The sequence below is a fragment of the Leptinotarsa decemlineata genome, unplaced genomic scaffold (assembly GCF_025532065.1).
Source record: "Leptinotarsa decemlineata unplaced genomic scaffold, Ldec_3_MD MMD2_P_RNA_scaffold_2, whole genome shotgun sequence".
NCBI lineage: Eukaryota > Metazoa > Arthropoda > Insecta > Coleoptera > Chrysomelidae > Leptinotarsa > Leptinotarsa decemlineata.
Genome location: NW_027412529.1, coordinates 10,638,934 through 10,658,859, shown reverse-complemented (window position 1 = coordinate 10,658,859; position 19,926 = coordinate 10,638,934). Strand labels below are relative to the sequence as shown.

The 19,926-nt window shown below is 34.2% G+C and overlaps 2 protein-coding genes across 9 annotated transcripts in view; one reads left to right on the top strand and one right to left on the bottom strand.

Annotated features, from left to right (window-relative positions):
* The window catches only part of zip (myosin heavy chain 10), a 135,882-nt gene that overhangs the window by 102,824 nt on the left and 13,132 nt on the right, over positions 1–19,926 (top strand). For 7 of the 8 annotated variants that reach the window (XM_074183289.1, XM_074183290.1, XM_074183283.1 and 4 more), the window contains 6 exons: positions 800–956; positions 6,678–6,802; positions 7,048–7,062; positions 12,533–12,553; positions 16,396–16,488; positions 17,673–17,835. In XM_074183289.1, the coding sequence (XP_074039390.1) occupies positions 800–956; positions 6,678–6,802; positions 7,048–7,062; positions 12,533–12,553; positions 16,396–16,488; positions 17,673–17,835 (574 nt within the window). The remainder of the gene's footprint in view (positions 1–799; positions 957–6,677; positions 6,803–7,047; positions 7,063–12,532; positions 12,554–16,395; positions 16,489–17,672; positions 17,836–19,926) is intronic. The other variant, XM_074183287.1, reaches the window with a different exon arrangement.
* Positions 18,016–18,943, bottom strand: LOC141487468 (uncharacterized). Its single transcript, XM_074186554.1, has 2 exons — positions 18,775–18,943; positions 18,016–18,556 (listed from the first exon to the last, which is right to left on the bottom strand). Exons 1-2 carry the CDS (start codon positions 18,807–18,809, stop codon positions 18,016–18,018), a joined length of 576 nt encoding a protein of 191 aa, XP_074042655.1. The 5' UTR covers positions 18,810–18,943.

Here is a 19,926-nt window from a genome sequence, read left to right as displayed (position 1 = left end):
CAATTGGAAACAATGAGCTGATCATCCACAAATGTTTCCTTTAGAAATAAACCAGAAGAACAGTTCCATTTCTCCCATCCCTGTGGATTTTGAATGATACAGAAATCACTTCTCAGTTTGTTCACCAAATGTTAATAACTGATTAAAATGAAAATTAATTTCTGTTTTGTTCACCTATATTTTCATAAAAGAAATAAAAGTAAAACTCGATCGAAAATTATTATTTTGTCATACTTTTTTTCTGTAGTTAATTCGAACTATAAATTTGAATTTTTGGATGAATAGGTTTTCAAGTCGACCTGTAACATGGAACTTCAAAATGTTTCACATGAAATGACAATTAACGAATGTGGCACTGTAATGGATTTCCAAATACGTAAGTACCTACAGTTTTAAATAATGGATACCATATACCATCAAGAAGAGTTCTGATAACTGATTATACTATTCGCATAAATATACTATTATGTTGTTTTGTTGTTTTTTACAGACTTACTCATTCTATGAGCAATTCAGTCAGTTTATTGTAAAATTTTGCAAGATTCACCCCTGACTTTTTTTCAAGTATTTTCAGTATCTTTTTCGTATATCTATACGATTCTTGTGAGATCGTTACTAAGACTTAATTGAATTGTTTACTGTGTTTGTTGAAATCAACTGGTCGGAATCAAAGTTCCTTAACTTTCACCAAAATGATCCACATATATTCAGTTTATTAAAAAATAATGTATTTTCTTGACCAGTTTCTTTCAACGCTTTTTACTCTTCAAATGTTTATATTCCTGTTTCTGATTTTCAGACATACTCCGGCCTTTTCTGTGTGGTGGTGAATCCTTACAAAAAACTGCCAATTTACACAGAAAAAATTATGGAAAGGTACAAGGGCATAAAGAGGCACGAAGTTCCCCCTCATGTTTTCGCCATTACGGATACTGCCTATCGGTCTATGTTACAAGGTCAGTTACTTATTTTGAACTTTTTCATCATCATTCGTGTACTGTAAGAAAAAAATGAATTTTGTGTGTTTGAAAAATCTGATTAAAATCTGTTTTTCCGTTAACCAGCTGTCGCACCTCTACGAAAGACAACCCTCAGAAGTCCAAACTTGTGCTAGCTAAGGACTAACGAGGTCTTACGTTTTAACGTGTGATTCCTTAGATGGGTTGGACGATAGCAAGTCAAAATCGATCGTTCAGCCTGGGGCTTGAACCACCGACCAACATGGCGGTCGATTTGAGTGAGTGAACAAAGCACCCATGTCGAACCGACCGGCTACCGACCGATCGGTGTGATCGGCAGCTTTGTTAACTTGAAGATTGAAGATACGAGTTCAGTTGACTGAGAGAACTACTAGTTTTCGCTGATTAACGTGGTGCTAACAGATAAACAATTGAACATTGCGTTTTTAGTTGAAAAAAAAAATATGTTTTTTGTACAATTGATGTCATTAAAAGTGACATTTCTAATGGTTATCAAGAGTATTAAAAGATGATGTTTACAAAGTAGCGTGTTAAAAATATTTCAACACTAGTATTAAAAGTATTTTCAACACGATTTTTTTCGACAAAATAGCAGTAAACAAAACATGATGATAATTCAATTTTCAGGGAAGTTTTATTATGAAAAATAGATATAGATACAATTAAATTTTGTTACAAATGTAATAAATACATTAATAACATTATTATTATTATTTATGAATATTAATATGAAAAGTACAATTAAAACAACTGCCGATAATAATACCTTGCGATGTTGAAGAGCCTTGTAATATATTTGAACTATATGAGTTGACAATTTCATGGGCATTGACATTTAATTCTTGAAGTGAAGAGAACGATGCTGTAACGCTGGAGCTAGCTATTGGGATTATTCTTTCAGCAATAGCCTTTTTATAAGAAATATATTGATCGGTGTAGCCCTCAGCTACTGTTGTAGACTTCCATCCTCCGTGCTTCTCAATATCCGTTATATTTGCTCCTGGTTCTGCTTGCAAAGAAGCAGAAGAACTTCTGAAACAGTGACCTGTATATTCCTTTGGTTCCAGAAGGTTCAGAAACTTGGCAAAAGTATATGGCATTTTTCCAAACGTGTTTATATCAGCTGGGTTGGCACTGCATTTATAATTTGAGTATTGATTGATAACAGAAGGGCGTAATGCAACGTATTTATTGAAATAGTCAATGTTTTTTCCAACAATGTAAAAAGAAGGACCTATTTTGGTTTTTGTATTTGGAATTTGAACAATCGATGATTTATCCATTAATTTAATGTCTTCTATTGATAAATGGCACAGCACTTCACGTCGATAGGCTCCATATATTCCGAAAATATTAGCAACTTTTATCATCAAATATTTTTCATCTGGCGCCTCATTTGTAAACCTCGGGACTTGTTCAAACGTAAGAGTTTTTGATTTTTTGGGACTATAACTTTCATTTTTCCTCTTTAAGAATGATATTACCCTGAAATATTTGTTTGTATTAACAACATTTTTAACGAGCGATCATTGAAAACTTGCTCCACAATGTTGACGAGTTCCATATTTTTTATTACTCTTCTCGGTAGGCTAAGAAGACGGTTTCGCTGAAATTTCCTTCGCGTTTTTAAGTCTACAACAGCTAAAAAAATTAGAATATGCGATGTCGTACTGTTGAGCGGATTTTTTTGGTAACAATTCAATTGAAGCTCTTTTTGCAGCCTCTTCAATATCGTCAGGAACACACAATTCCTCACTATTGTTCTTCATTATGCAAGACATTAAACTATACTGTTTGTTGATAACCAGGGGATTCGGCGTCACCTGACAAGGTCGCTTCACAGCAAATGCGATAACATGAAAATAGTTAACTAAAAAGAAATGTCAAAATGTGTTTTTATAGAAATATTAAACTTATTTATTTCATTATGAAAACAGGACAGTTGTACAAAAAACTTTGTATTATATTTGTATTGAAAGTTTTATTTTGTTCGTAAAATTTCTCAACTCGCTACGCTCGTTTCGCAAACTTATTTACTCACAAAATGAAACCTAACTTCCAACACTCATATCAAAAATAGCTATTTTATGAGACTTGATTTTCAGTAGAAAAACTCATCATTACTCATAAATTACGTTTTCCTGCTTTATATACCGGAGTAACAAGTGCCTCTTTCCAATGAGCCGGAATTTTGACCAATTTGAAAGTTAAATTTATGATATGAGTATGAGGGTTTTTAATGTATTCAAAAATTCAGTTTTTGACAATGATTTGAAATTTAAACAATAACTATTACAACCGATATGTATTATTTTGTTTTAATTTCAAATTAACACCTGGGCTGAAAGCCCCGGGCCTTAGAAAGAAAACGCGTCTTTTGTTCAAAATTAGATAGATAGATAGATCTTTATTTAAATAGGATATCCTAATAATATACAAATCAACTAGAATGGTAGAAAAAAAAAAAAAAAGGTATGTGTTACATCTAGAAATGACTTAAATGTATGACAAACATAAGTTCAATAAAATATTTTTGAAGACATTACTACAAAAACAGCAACATTATACATTCGAAAAATTTCAATGCAACATGTAGAAAGATAAATTACATAATTATTTGAAATATATAACGAACATTAGATGAATGGAATTATACAAATTACAGCTACAGGTAACAAAGACATAATACATATCATATTTGTTCATTTAAAACAAATTTCTTCAGTTCATTTTTGAACATGTTCAGAGATGGGCTATTTTTAATAGCATTAGGTAGTTTGTTGAACCGATCAAAACCCTTGAAAAACAATGAGTTCATAGTATTTTTGTTTTTTGTTCTGTTAATATATAAGTTATTATTATTTCGAGTGAAGTGGTGGTGAATATCGTGATGAAATACAATATACTGATTAAAATAAGATGGTCCTAAATTGTTCAATATTTTGTATACGAAGATCATTGTGAAGTATAGCAGTCTTTGGGAAATGGATTGCCAATTTAAAACATTGAGCATAATAGTGATAGGAGTATCTCTACGGCACTTCAAAATGATTCTCATACCACGATTCTGAAGTTTTTGGAGTTGAGACAATTTATTCTGATTGAATAGATATAGGATAGAGGAACAATAGTCGAAGTGTGGCTTTATTCATCAACGTACTCTCCATCAAGAGTCACACAATCATTCCAGCGCTGGCTAACATTTCAATACAACCTTTGTAGAACGATTTATTTTTTGCCTCAGTTTCAGAAATAACCTCTTCATTCGAGCAAAATTTCTTACCTCTGAGCATTTTTTCGAGGTCTGCGATCAGCCAGTAGTCGCTGGGAGGAAAATCTGGCAAATACGGTGGATGTGGGAGCAATTCGAAGTTCAATTCATGTAGTTTTGCCATTGTTTTGATTTACTTGTGACACTGTACGTTGTCTTAATGAAACAAATTTTTTTCTTTGCCATATGCGGTCGTTTCTTTACAATTTCGGTCATCAAACGCTCCAATAACGCTATATAATATTCACTGTTGATGGTATTTCCCTTCAAAAGATGGTCCATGAATATTGAACCATGCACATCCCAAAATACCGAGGACATAACCTTTTCAGCCGATTGTTGTACTTTCGGGCGCTTTGGACGAGGTTCACCAGTTGCTTTCCACTCAGATGATGATCGTTTTATTCATCCATTGTTACATATCGATGCGAAAATTCCGATTTATTATAATCAAACATGACCAAACACTGCTCAGAATCATTAAGACTTTCTTGTTTTTGGTCAACAGTGAGCACGCGCGGCTCCCACTTTGTCATAGCCAAATGCTCATGCAATATAATGCCAATACCTTCTTTTGATATCGTAACAATGTCAGTTTACTTATGCTAGTTAACTTTTCAAAAGCCACAGAATGATTTTGTGTATTTTTTTATGTTTTCTGGTGTTACTGCCTCATTTGGACGTCCACTGCGTTCTGCATCATCGATGTCTCTACGACCATGTTTGAAGTCAGCAAAGCAACGTTTTATTGTTGCTTCTGATGGAGAGGAATCCTTATAACACTTTTCAAGCCATTGCTTTGCTTGAACGGTATTTTTTCCCATCAAGAAGCAGTATAAAATTAAAACACGAAGTTGTTTTTGGTTCATTGTTTTAAAAATAACAAAAGTAGTGTCACTTTTAGCACAATGACTCAGAAACTTATGAGTAGAATATCATGAAATTTCAACAGCTAACGCCATTTATATGTTAGACTCGGTAATTTTCAGCCCATGAAGTACATGGCAAACGACAAGTGAAAAAGTCACATAACTTTGTTGCTTGATTTCGGAATGAAGTTTTATGTAACCTTTCAGTTGGTAATCGATTAGAGTAGAAACATAAAAGAATTCTCATAAAAAAAATTAAATAAATCGAAATCGCGATGTTCAGTTATTGTTCTGTTAATGCTACCTTAATCGGCGGATGAAACACTTCTAGTTCTCCAATTCAACCGAACTCGTATCTTCAATGATAAAATATCGCGGACTTGAGTTTGATCACGCTGTATATACCTTCTTTTTCGTTTGTTTGAAGGTGATTGACAATGTTTCGTGATGAATTTCACTAGTTCGGACTTCCATTGTCTATTATATAAAATGATTTGAAATCCCTGAAACAAGTAAAAAAGAATAATTAAAAAGAATAGTTGAAAATAACAATTATATTAAGCAACAATAAACCTGAAATGAAATGATAGTAAAATAACCTACAAGTAAAAATATAATAATTGAATAAATAAAAATTAAAGGAATGCAAAAAGAAAATAATAAAAATAAAAAAGTGTAGAGATTCCAAGTCACGTTAGTTCACGACGTTTCGATTGTTGGTATCTACAATCGTCTTCGGGTGATGACAGTCATCACCCGAAGACGTGTCATCAAAAAAATCATTATAAAAACATATTTATATCAAAACGGACGTTTCAAACGAGTATGGAGTATTGCTGACGGATTCCATCGATCCAGAAAGGAGCCATCCGCCTGATTGGAGACACAAACATCACATGCAATCTTGATAATCTAAAACATCTATAGATACTCCCATTTAAAATGGGAAACTTTTTTCTTACATGTTCAACAAACTATCGGCTCCTGTTCCATGTTGTTTTTGACCCGTCAGGCATGTTCATTTTTCCCGGTTAGTAACTTCAACCATTGATTTCATGTTTAAAGTGTACTTCGGTGTCATGTGGCTCGTGAACATGTTTAATTGTTTGTTCCTCCTCATATTTTGACCTTTCAATTTTGTTCTATTCCTGGTAGCTGGGTAGTTTATTGGTTATTTAGGTGTATTATTGTGGTATTGTGGCAATCCATTTTTTATTTTTGGAATATATTTATCAATTATCATACAAATCATTTTGTCATGAAGGAAATGAAGTCTTACTTACTTAGGCGAGTTTATTATTCGTGCTGTTAGATTTCTGGTAGGTCATTTACGACCATTTTCTAAACAGATAACATAATCCGAACTGCCACCAATATCTAGAAGGGATTTAACATTGTCATGATAGATACTTTTTTATAGCCATAACTGTTTGAATTCATTAAAAATTATATTATGCAAAAAATAATGACTTGTAATGGGCTACCAGCCGACTTAAAGAATCGAAATATATATTCATTAGATAAATAGGTTTTGTCAAATTTGATTTTTTTTTTTAGAAAGGGAAGACCAATCAATCCTATGTACTGGAGAATCTGGTGCGGGAAAGACAGAAAACACGAAGAAAGTTATTCAATATTTAGCCTACGTAGCTGCTTCAAAATCTCCTAAAGGGGCGGGGGCGGTAAGAAATTTTATTACAACTTTCCACTGTTATACGAGCATTTTGTATATACCCTGTTAGACTAGTTGTACATTATGCATAAATTTGCATGTCTAGGTCGAAAATAAAGTTTATATTCAATAATTTTGCACAGTGTCCGCCATCAGGTCACTATTCAATTGTTTTATACATACACAGGTTTCTGTGGTGATTGATATTTTCTAATAATAATTTTCTTTGCATGTTGTCGTTTTGGGGATAAACAGCAGAAAGACATTATCGTAAGTAGTACCTATTTTTTTCTATTAATCTCGCTTCTCATTGTAAATACAAAAACTGAACCGTGAATTTGAATTATTTATTCAGTGACATGACTGATATCGTCTCATTCGTTGATAAGATACCCTTGAAAGTGATTCATTTCCAAAAATAGTTCTATCAATTTATATTTTCTGGAAGAGAAACTTGGAGATGTTAGTTTAAACTTTTCTTTTTTTTTTCCTTTCTTTCAATTGTGCAAATATTTTTTTGTTACAATACTAAGAGAACATGTACCCAAAGTATTTAGGATTTTCAGTAATTCATTTTACTAGTAGTGTGCATAAAAGGAGTATTTTAACTTTACATAACCTCTAGTACCACGAGGTTGTCTTTTATATTTCGGGATTAGAGAACAAAAACAAATATTAATCATCGAAAATCACTTTATTGTTTTTCAAAATATTTCCCATGAAGATATATACACTTTGGCATGCGTTTGAACCAATTGTCAAAGCACAGCAGTCGACTGTATGGGTGTTTCAGGACGGGCCAAATCCACCAAAAGTTGTTCGCGCACGAAGCACTTCCAAACAAATGGTCGCCTGTTTTTTTTCTGAAAAACTGGACATGTCGCAACCGTACCACTAGTACAACGCAGAACAGTCAATTCTGCGTGGTACACAACCATTTGTTTGCCAGTTGTCTTCCAAGAAATCAGGAAAACTAACCGCCGAAGACGAATCACTCTTCACCACGACAATGCGAGCTCTCACACATCGGCTCAAACAACTGCATTTTTGAGCACCCAAAACATCGATTTGATGAGTCATCCGCCTTATAGTCCTGACTTGGCACCAAATTATTTTTAATCCCGCACGTAAGAAACAAACTAAGAGGTCAATGTTTTTCGACACCTGAAAAAGCGGTTGCTGCATTCAGCATGCATGTTTTGGAGATACCTCAATCAGAGTGGCAAAAGTGCTTCGACAATTGGTTCAAATGCATGCAAAGTGTATAGATCTTCATGGGAAATATTGTCAAAAACAATAAAGTGATTTTCGATTATATTAATATTTGTTTTTGTTCTCTAATCCCGAAATACAGGCTGATTCACGGTGGATGGCACATTAGACGTTTCTGGTGAACCAGACAACGGATCACTTTGAAAATTTAATGGAGGGCATATTCGGACATTCTCTAGCCAACTAAAATATTTTCGACAATGCGGTGTTGCCGCTTCTATTAGAAAGCAGTAGCAACTTTGATTTTTCAAATGGAACACTCTGTATATAATATTATTTTTGGAATCTCCAACAATTGCCCGACAACTTTTCTTGATATTTCCCTATACCTATCTGTTACCGTTTTCGAAATAAAAATTAATTTCAATTTTTTTCTTCGAAAATCATGACTTCTAAAAATGCCGATATCTTTTAGTTAAGAAGTACTATGATATCGAAATTTGGTTTGGAGTTAGGTGATACTTGGACACTTCCCACACGTCAGCCTAATCTCCGTTACTTCAATACAGGGTGGTAAAAAAAATACAGTTTTTTTGTTTGCTTGAAAAAGTTGCTGAAATTTGATTATTTTAAATGGAACACCCTGTATATTATTGAAAATTCGGAAATCTGCTGAAATTTGCTTTCTTTCTATGTATATCATACCTATACCTAACTAGTCAAGTTTCGGACTTATGAACATTTATTTGTGAAAATCTCCCTTCAGAATGGTATTTCCATTCGGTATTTGGTAAGCAGGCCATGATTACTATTTGACAGTAGCGTTGTGACATTATCCTAATAATATCGACATTTTCGTCACTTCAGAAGTTGCGAATACCTTCAAAACGATGGAACAAAACTATTCAAACGAAGTTCTTATGAATTTGTTTATTATTTTTGGACAGTGTGACAAAATTATCAGCAGAACATGTAGAAAGTTCAATGAAATGTATCCGAATCTACCGCCAATGAACCTCAAGAAATTTATACGAATTCAGAACAACTTCAATGCATTTGGATCAACTTTAAAAGCACCAAGAAACTTGCTTCGACCCGTAACTTTCGAAGACAACCAGATTAATGTCTTAGCATATTTTCACGCATTTCCCGAGTCATCGATAAGAAGTGCTGAAGAAGATTTGGGTATAAAATATTCATCGGTTCAAAGAATCTTGCGAAGACATAAAACGCATGATTATAAATTCACCAAAATTCAAGCAATGAAGCCTCAAGATCCTCAACAGAGAGTAGAATTTTGTGAAATGTTGTTGACACGCATTCAAGAAGATCCACTTTTTTTAAATAAAATTATTTGGACTGATGAATCGAAATTTTCGAGAGAAGGGATTTTCAATAGAAAAAATCGTCATTATTGGTCCAGTGAAAATCCTCACGTCACAAAAGAAGCCGGATTTCAAGAAAAATTTAGTTTTAATGTCTTCTGCATGTTGATGGGCAACAAATTGAGGTACATGATATACGAGGAGTCATTAACATCCAGAAGCTACCTGAATATTTTGGAGAATACTGTAGACAGTTTCGTGGATAATCTGCCACTCGAAGATTATCGAAACTGTTGGTACCAACTAGACGGAGCTCCTGTACATTGCACAAGAGAAGTGAGCGCAGAACTGGATAGACTATTTGACGATCGGTGGATGAGGCGCTTGGGACCATGGAATTGGCCAGCGAGATCACCCGATCTTAATCCATTAGATTTTTATTTGTGGGGAATGTTTAAAGAAAAAGTTTACAAAATACCCGTGCGTTCGAGAGATGAATTGTTAGAAAGGATTGCCCAAACATTTGAAGATTTGGATCCCAATGAAATCAGATCTGCCACCACGAAAGCAGTCAACACCCGCATTTTAAAGTGCTTGGAAGTGAACGGCCAGCGATTCGAACATATTTTGAAATATTCCACATGATTGTTTTACTTTTTTATAATTATTCATATCAATATTTCCAATTTCAAGTTTCTTGGTGCTTTTTTAAAGTTTATCCAAACATATTGAAATTGTTCTGAATTCGTATAAATTTCTTGAGGTTCATTGGCGGTAGATTCGGATACATTTCATTGAACTTTCTACATGTTCTGCTGATAATTTTGTCACACTGTCCAAAAATAATAAACAAATTCATAAGAACTTCGTTTGAATAGTTTTGTTCTATCGTTTTGAAGATATTTGCAACTTCTGAAGTGACGAAAATGTCGATATTATTAGGAGAATGTCACAACGCTACTGTCAAATAGTAATCATGGCCTGCTTACCAAATACCGAATGGAAATACCATTCTGAAGGGACATTTTCACAAATAAATGTTCATAAGTCCGAAACTTGACTAGTTAGGTATAGGTATGATATACATAGAAAGAAAGCAAATTTCAGCAGCTTTCCGAATTTTCAATAATATACAGGGTGTTCCATTCAAAATAATCAAATTTCAGCAACTTTTTCAAGCAAACGAAAAAACTGTATTTTTTTACCACCCTGTATTGAAGTAACGGAGATTAGGCTGACGTGTGGGAAGTGTCCAAGTATCACCTAACTCCAAACCAAATTTCGATATCATAGTACTTCTTAACTAAAAGATATCGGCATTTTTAGAAGTCATGATTTTCGAAGAAAAAAATTGAAATTAATTTTTATTTCGAAAACGGTAACAGATAGGTATAGGGAAATATCAAAAAAAGTTGTCGGGCAATTGTTGGAGATTCCAAAAATAATATTATATACAGAGTGTTCCATTTGAAAAATCAAAGTTGCTACTGCTTTCTAATAGAAGCGGCAACACCGCATTGTCGAAAATATTTTAGTTGGCTAGAGAATGTCCGAATATGCCCTCTATTAAATTTTCAAAGTGATCCGTTGTCTGGTTCACCAGAAACGTCTAATGTGCCATCCACCGTGAATCAGCCTGTATAAAAGGCAACCATCGTATATGCTATCGCGGACTTTTATTTAGAACTATTTAAGATAAACAATCTTACGGTACAGTATCTACATGTAACTCCTACGGTATAGGCCAGCGCACGCCAAGATTGCTCACATGGAGCAAGCATTTTTTCAACTTACTTGTATCGTTATATTATGACCAAAATTACACAAAACCTTTGTGAATCGTAGGTGAGGTGTTTTTTTTAATTTTCTGTCCCTCCCTCCCCCTGGTGAGATGTCTTGAGATTTTACTCAACCCCCTCCCTCATTCCCCAATCTCACGTGAGATTTTTCAAAATGTGGGTTTCTTACGTAAACACGTTGGATGGTTATTGTAAAAAGAAAAAAAATTGTTTCGTGCTTTCATTTACGACTAGTTAAAACTAGTAATCAATATTGCTGAGAGTTTAATTATAAGTGTAATAAAAATTTAACAATAGAATACTTAAATCGTAACTACTGTGATTAAAAAAAGAATATCTACTCTAATTCAGTCCATGGTGAATCATGCGCGGTCTTAAGAGAGACTATTGGAACCAACATGTCCATATGATTTTCAGTAAAATCATCTGCTCCTTCAACTTCGTTCTGATCTAGTCACTCTAAGCCGTTGGCGCTTGCGCACAGTAACTCAATAGAAACTCATTAAATTGAGCTATTTGGTATAAAACAAATATGGTGGTTCAACAGTCAGTAGATGTATAACGTCGAAGTATGAATGAAATTATTTTCTTTCGAACGAATTAGTGAATGATCTTAATCGTATTACGATTACGCTTAAGATTAAATCTTAAGCATGTACAATCTTGATTGAATGGACCAAAATAGTATAATTTTTTTTTGTTTCAATCAGAAATAAAAATTGCGTGATATTCGCCGAGACCCCCCTCTCTCCAACGTAAGATTAGATGAGATTTGACTCGACCCCCTCCCTCCCTTGAACACCTCGCGTAATTAATGGTCGCCCCCTAAACTGTATTTATGTAAATTTTTATATAAATCCGTTCAATTGTTTAGGCGTGAAAGAGGCACAAATATGCATACATCCATCCATCCTCACAAACTTTCACATTTATATAAGTATAGATTTAATAAAACACATTTGATGGCATCATAACTGAAGTAGGCTTAATGTTCTATAATTGAGTGAGACGCCCAAATTTTACTAACATAGTTGAAGATCACTTCAAAAGTATTTTCATTTGTGGAGTTAGAATTAGTTATCAATAACCAAGTTTGCCATAAATATATTTTAGCAACAATGAAATAATTGACATAGACTCTTAGTAGAAATGTTTATTGTGCATAGGTATCTCTATTCGTTTGAATTAGTTGCAACAATAATGAGTCTACGTCTAACAATTAGGAAATCTGATAAAGTAGTATAATATCCCGCAATTAGGTATTCCTGCTATAAATATTTTAAAGTTATCAGGCCCTGGTGATGTCATTATCTAAAATATGTAGTAGTTATATTAGAAGGTTTCTATTTATAGACAAAAATTGATATTAGCATTATTTTTTTCCTTACATGCGGTCAATGCCAGAGTCCTTCGAGAGAATTTTCGGTATGTAAGTTTGGTGTCTTACGCAATTTTGTCCGATGGTTCATTTCAACAAATACATTGCAGCAGTGCCGTTTTTTTGTTGTTAACTCCAGCTTAATAACCGTCATTCTAGAAGTTCAATGTGTATTTTATTTTTTCCTCAATTTTCACAAAGTTCACAGCGATCATATGTCCATGAATCATCAAAAACAGATGTGGATGATATTTATAATTTTCTGTTGTTACAGTTGTGTGAATATTTTGTGGAAGTTCAACAGAATTGAAGTATCATTAACATTCATCTACTTTCATAAATGACCATACAAAAATTTTATCCGAAAATGAGAAATACCTTTTTTCTAAAATAAGAAATGCCTTTTTTATCGACCTTTTTTGGGTATCTGTTACCTCCACAATCTGAAAATTATAAAAATTATAATGGAGAACTTTATACAAGTGTAGAAGGGCAAAATTTTTAGTTTACCCCGATAAGTTACTGCGTAAAAATCAAAGTATTTTTCACAAAGAAAAATCTTATATTTATCAGTAACTTGTCGTATTTAAAAAAATAAATAATCAAAAAGGAATAACTGCCAATATATTAAATTTTTTTTGTCAATTTCTGAAGACGGAGGCAGATTTTGACCTCCGAAACGTTAAGATAAGTATTGTATTATTTCTTAACAATTTTATTGATAGGCAAAATTGTTAAATACAAGTTACTGATAAATAGAAGATTTTTCTTCGTGAAAAATACTTTGATTTTTATGCAGTAACTTATCGGGGTAAACTAAAAAGTTTGCCCTTCTACACTTGTATAAAGTTGTCCATTATAATTTTTATATTTTTCAGATTGTGGAAGGTAACAAAGACCCAAAAAAGGTCGATAAAAAACTGATTTTCCTCCACAAAAAAAATGACTTTCGTTGAATAAGAAATGCCTTCATTCACATTTCATTATCTGGTAGTCCAAATGGAGATAACAAAAAAAAAACATTTTTTTAAATTGGTTAAGGCTTTCGCGGACGAGATTTTTAGTGTTTCGATCTTCATTCGAGTTCGAAGGCCGTCGTGGTTTGGAATTGTATCCTAACGTTTCGCCAGCACAAGTTGCTGGCTTCTTCAGAGGTTTATTCATCTTGATGATTCACCGATGACTGGTGATTTCTAGTTCGTAGGTTGTATTTATGTTCACTAAGGTAGCCCGCCTTTTTTGTTGATGCGTTGCTATTGGCCGAAGTGTTATTACCTGTTTGTGACGTTGCATTGCATTTCACTGTTGCCACCTTAGCATCTTTCAGTATGGGTTTCCAAATCCTGTTAAGCGTTATCGCCTGCTCTTATCTGTTGTAGTTTTCCGTATGTTTATGGATTTCTATGGCTTCCCGTACAAGCAGACTGCGGTATCCATGATCTGGTGCAAGTAGTTTCTCATCTTCATCTTCAAACAGTATCGTATGATCTCCACCAAACGCATGTTCTGCCACTGCCGATTTTTCTATTTGACCTAATCTATAGTTTCTTCGATGTTCATTCAGCCTTGTACCCATGGATCTTTTGGTGGTACCGATATAAACTTTGCCGCAGGTGCATGGTATACGATATACCCCGCAGCAGATAGTGGATCCCTTTTGTCTTTCGCAGATCTAAGGCTTTGTTGTATTTTCCTGGTGGGCTTGAACACTGTTTATGTTTCCTTGAGATTTTTCCAATTATGTCTGTAACCCTATGGATGTACGGTAGAAATGCACGTGCAACCGTTTGAGTTTCCTCCCTATTTTGACTTGTAGAAGTCTTCAGTTTCATGGCCTTGTTGATCTCGGTTACAGTGTATCAATTCGATCGTAAAGCCACTTGAGATGCTCCAATTCTTCTTGTAGGTGTTCCGGTTGACATATTCTACTATTCTACGGACACGTTCCGTCAAGTTGTTAGTAATTCCCCGTTTTTGTATTGGATGGTGGTTCGAAAGTGCATGCAGATATCTGTCCGTATGTGTCGGTTTTCGGTACACTTTATGTGTCTGTCTTGTGCCACGCCTTTAGACGATTTCATCTAGAAAAGTTATTCGTTGTTCCTGTTCAGTCTCCATGGTGAACTTGATGCTAGGGTGTTGAGCATTTATGTGGTCTAGAAATAGGTTCAGTCTGTCCCTCCCATATGTCCAGATAACGAAAGTGTCATCCACGTATCGTAGCCAAATTTCTTCTTCTCAAATTTCTCCATGAAGAAGTTGGCTAACACTGGGCTGAGTGGACTTCCCATCGATAAGCCGTCTAATTGCTCATAGAAATCTCCTCTCCATTGGAAGTAACTTCCATCAATGTGTTTTTAAACCGTTCCTCAAAAATATTAGCTTCCATGTTCTTAAGATAGTCAACATTGCAGTCATCCTTTACTTCCTGCGCAATGCACAATGATTAGTAGCGATCCTTTGTTGGCAGGCATGTTAGGCGTACACATTCTCCAATAATCAGTCCACTCTTTCGTAACTGTGTCGTGAGTGTCATACCAAGTTTCGTCCAAACAGAAAATTTGTCGTTGTTTTTGTCTATATTTAGTTATTTGTTCTAAGTATTTGTTACGCAATTCCACTATTCTTCTGCTTTCGATAACTGCTTGACGTTTGTTTATTATTTTAAATATAAATTCTAGTTTCTTTATCCAATTCTGAAGAGTTTTGTCACAGCAGCTCACCTTATGGCCGGAAGTATTCAATTTCTTCCTTATGATTTCATTTGTAGGAACAGTCGTATATTGTTTTTTTTTCAATGATTTTATTAGATGAACTTCTAAAGGTTTTGGTAATCTTGTATCACATCGCGTCTTGCGTTCATAAGTGTTGTTTTTGACTATTTTACGTACAGTTAAGCAACATCAAATCTGATGTTGCTTGTAATAGTTTGTTTCCCTCGAAACCAAACTTGAGATGTAGATTCTTATATACATTGAAACATACTCTCTATGTTTCAATATTCAAATGCTTCCGAATCTTATTCACTGGTATGTCTTTTTCGCATTGTTCACCATCGCTATTAGAATCATAAATTTCGGTTAGTAAAATTATCCAATACGAACCGCCAATGTCTCAGTCCACATGGACTAGTTTGCTGCCGGTTCATTTCTATGTATTGTTTTTTTTGCCTTTGAGAGTGCCGCCAATTTTAAATGTGCACAATATCATTTACTTCGACTATACCTTTCCTCGATACAGTCTTCAGGCAGTTTTTCTTTCAATTATCACATTTCAGGTTTGATTGATACATTTTAAAAATATGTTAATTAATAACATTGGAATATATAAGTTCGGTTTCGAAAATATGAAATATTCTATTGACAACTCTATGAAATTCACAAATTAGAATTGTATGAAGCGAATTATAAAATTTTGAAATAGATATTGGAAATATCAAAATACACTGTGAAGTTCTCTGTTATACTTTGTACAATTTAAACAAATAACTGGTTGCTTGTAGGGAAAACGTTTTGTAATATAATGTTTCTTTATCTATTGAATTATTAATATTTACTGTATTCTTAGTCTCTATTTTTTTCTATTTCCTGGGAAAAAATTATGAATTTGAATAATCATTTCAACATTTTTCATACCTTACAATTTGGAATCATGATCAGTGGAATAAATCTGATATATCACAACGATATTCAGAAATAAGAATACTTCAAATCACAAACTTAAATAAATTTTACTGTGAACTTTGTCGGGATCGTCAGTAATTTTTATTTCCATTTTTTTTTTTTCGTTCATCTAACTGATCATTTCTCACATTGTGGCGAAGTACTAACATTCTAGTATTCCTGTCAATTCTTATTAGAAATTAGATAAATGATTTTTTTATGAACAGGGCGGACTCGAACAACAGTTGCTTCAAGCCAATCCAATTCTAGAGGCCTTTGGTAACGCAAAAACGATAAAGAATGACAATTCTTCAAGATTTGTAAGTATATGTTTCTATCTAAACGTGACCTTTAGAATATAAGTTTAGCCGAAAAGCCAAAATTCTAAGCATAATAAGTGGGGTTGATACAACATACACAAGATGAGACTTGAAAATAACTGTGACTGTGTCAGAACAAGTACAACTATTAGTGCTTACAGCTTGTTTCATAAAAGTTACATGTGTTTGGTTTTATAAACCTGATGCTTGGTGGATTTTAACTAAATTCACAGTAGTTTTTCAATTTTTTTACAGTTCATTTTCTTTCAGATTCGTAAATGGCATTTAATCACTAATTTTTCATAGCAGTTCTTGGGTGTACTTGTTGTTTTCGCATTTTTTCAATAACATCTGAATGTTATTACCAGTAGCGTAGTGAAGGGGGGAAAGGGTCCGGACCCCTCTCCGATATTTTAAGACATATTAAAAAATGAATTTAGCATGGAACAGGTTAAAGAAAGAAAAGCTATCATTACTCTTGTCTACAAACATTAAATTATCATATCATTGTTGGTTTGTCCTTTTGTTTAAATCATGAATTATTGACTCTACTGCCAATTCATTATCCAGCTCGAATCAATAGTGGCGAAATAATCAATGCAATGGTCAGAAGTGGAAATAGGAGATTAGTTCATTATTTTGTTATGTTTAACGTTATAAATATATGTTAACTATTGCTCTATACTGTTTTTTCTCTATCCTTACTCATCTATCTGAAAGATTGTGAAACACTGGACAAACTACAACACTATATTTATGTTTATTTGGATAAATCACAATTACTTTGCTTCATCATAAAATAAATAAAAATATTGAAATTTCATTAGTTTAAAAAAGATTTCATTGAAATATGAAGTTTTTTCGATTATGGAAAGAGTTAAAATTAGTTTAAAACCCTCTATTTAGTTTAGTACCCTGTTTTTCAAAAATTTTCCCGGGAGGTACACCTGGACCCCCCTGGTTTTGGACCCCTCCCCCGAACGAAATTCCTGGCTACGCTACTGGTTATTAGGGTACATGAAAAAGTTTAATTGGTTTCAAAATAATCTCATGTTGGTTGAAAATCATTATCAACCGAAACGTTTCACAAATTGAAATAAGCTTAATAATCAACGGCAGTCGTGGATGCCACACAAACTTTGATTTTGATGATTTACACATTTTCTGATTGTTTCATATTTCAGGGAAAATTTATTAGGATTAACTTCGACGCTTCAGGTTATATAGCTGGAGCGAACATAGAAACTTATTTATTAGAAAAATCCCGTGCCATTAGACAAGCTAAACAGGAAAGGACCTTCCACATTTTCTATCAACTCCTGGCTGGTGCTTCCGAGGCTCAGAAAAGTAAGAAAAGTTTGTTATTAAACTTCCTTGAATCGGAATAACAGCCAAATCGTTCAAATAAAACACCCCAGAAGATATATTCCCTCTCGTGGTTTGCATTCTTTCACGACCAGTTTCTAACAGATTATTTTTCATTCATTAGTCGTGGTCTGCAAAATTTTCGGCCTCATCTTTAACCCATTATGACCACTCAATATCAATATGGCTATGAATGTTTCCATTTCTTCGGAAGTGACTTGAGGATCGGGACAGTTCTTGAATAGTGAATCCTTCTGAGTTTCTCTCACAAATAATTCTATTGTCATCAATAAACATTTCGAAGATTTCAACAGGAGACTTTTCAAGAAACATATTGTAGTTTTGTACTGGGAATATTCGACTTCTGAAAACTACTATATCGGCATTTTCCTCCCAGATAATCTTATCTTTCGGTTTGACCTTTTCAGGTAATGAGATGTTACCATTATGTAATGCGGTATTGTCTGAAGTAACCAGATCATTCGTATGATTTTTAGAAGTCAATCTTTCTGTTGAATTTGCAAACTTTATTTCAACTTTACTTTGTAGTTGCCGCCCACTAAGATTATCCAATGTACCTCCATCATCTTCAGTGGCTGAGTCTTCATCGCTGAGAGCATTGGAATCAGGAGGTTCAATGAAAATTTCTTCGATATTATCTAGATAGACCATATCTAATGCCTCTTGTAATGTAAAACCCGCCCTGGAATCAAAATACGACATAAGTTGAAAAAGTCCAGTTCCAAATATCTGAAAGCCTAGCGTTACTTATTTGTAACATCAACAAACGAATCCCCATAGCTAATACTGTTTTGGCAAACATCAAATTCAACATATACTACATGCAAAATACATTTTTTATACCCACATATTTGATAATGATGATAAATAACTGACAAATTAATTTTATCTAATACTTACTCGAAGCGAATGTCCATCTCATCGTCCCTGCTCATGCTTAGCTTCAGAATAACTCAAAAAAAGTGAACCTTACAGCTGGACTATCACCATGCAACTGAACGTTTTGATATTTCGACATTCGAAGATGAGGTACACAATGCCATCTAGTGAAAAATCTCATAAATAGAGCAACTATTGCAATTAGAAGAAACCTTTAACTGCGTTACCTATAAGTAATGCTAGGTCATAATGGGTTAATTGCGGCAGACATTGAACTTACACCGAGACGGTATGTGAGGACGAAGGATATATCTATAAGTCTCAGCAACGACTGGCTGGTGAGCTTTCTGTTGACTCCTATTTATAATATTGGAGGGTATAGGTGGTAGAGCCAATGTGGCGTACATGCGAATGCTCATTCTTGATTGGTCGGCACTTCTGCTCGGTCGTTTTGATTGATCCGCACTTCTGCTGGGTCGTTCTGACCCAGCTGGTCCACGTTGTTGATAGGTAACCTGCTGGCGGGATGTCGATCAGAGTTGTATTGCTGGCCTTCTTTAATACTGAATACCTGGGATTCAGTATAACCTGTTATTTTGACCCATATACCTTATCAATAAAATATTGATAATGGTATGACACAATTCATAGATTATCCCAATTATTCAAGAAGAGTCGCGCCGAACAGATACTGAGACTTCCTGATTATCCAGTCCCATTATAGTTTCATTTTATGTATCGGCGACCACAGCCGCATCGCCTCTGTTAAAGTATGCCGCAGTTGCAGATGATATGTCAGGTTCAAAAACTTGCAGACCACGGCCAATAAACCCGAAAACAGTTAATGATCACTTTTTCCAAAACAGGCACTTTTCTCAATCACCAGAAATGCAATACTTGGAAGGGGTTTTTCCTTCTTGTTGGAAAATTGCTCGCATTCAGCCTATTTCCAAAAAGGACAAAAAATATTCCAAACAACTATAGACCAGTCGCTTTGCTATCAGTGATATCATGGCGATGCAAACTCCAACGCGAATCGCTACTTTGGCACAGGCACCTTTCTTAGACCGCCTTAATGAGTTTCCTGTAGTGTTTGTGTTCTGTCCTTCAAAAATAACTGGGACGCCAACTTGGTTGCCATCGTCGTCAGGAGATGAAGCTGTGTTCATCTCC

Excerpts from the sequence above, each read along its gene's own strand:
- LOC141487468 (XM_074186554.1), bottom strand. The coding sequence starts at position 18,809 with ATGAGCAGGGACGATGAGATGGACATTCGCTTCGA. Across the intron at positions 18,557-18,774 it reads GAGATGGACATTCGCTTCGA|GGCGGGTTTTACATTACAAG; the intron begins GTAAGTATTAGA and ends TTTTGATTCCAG.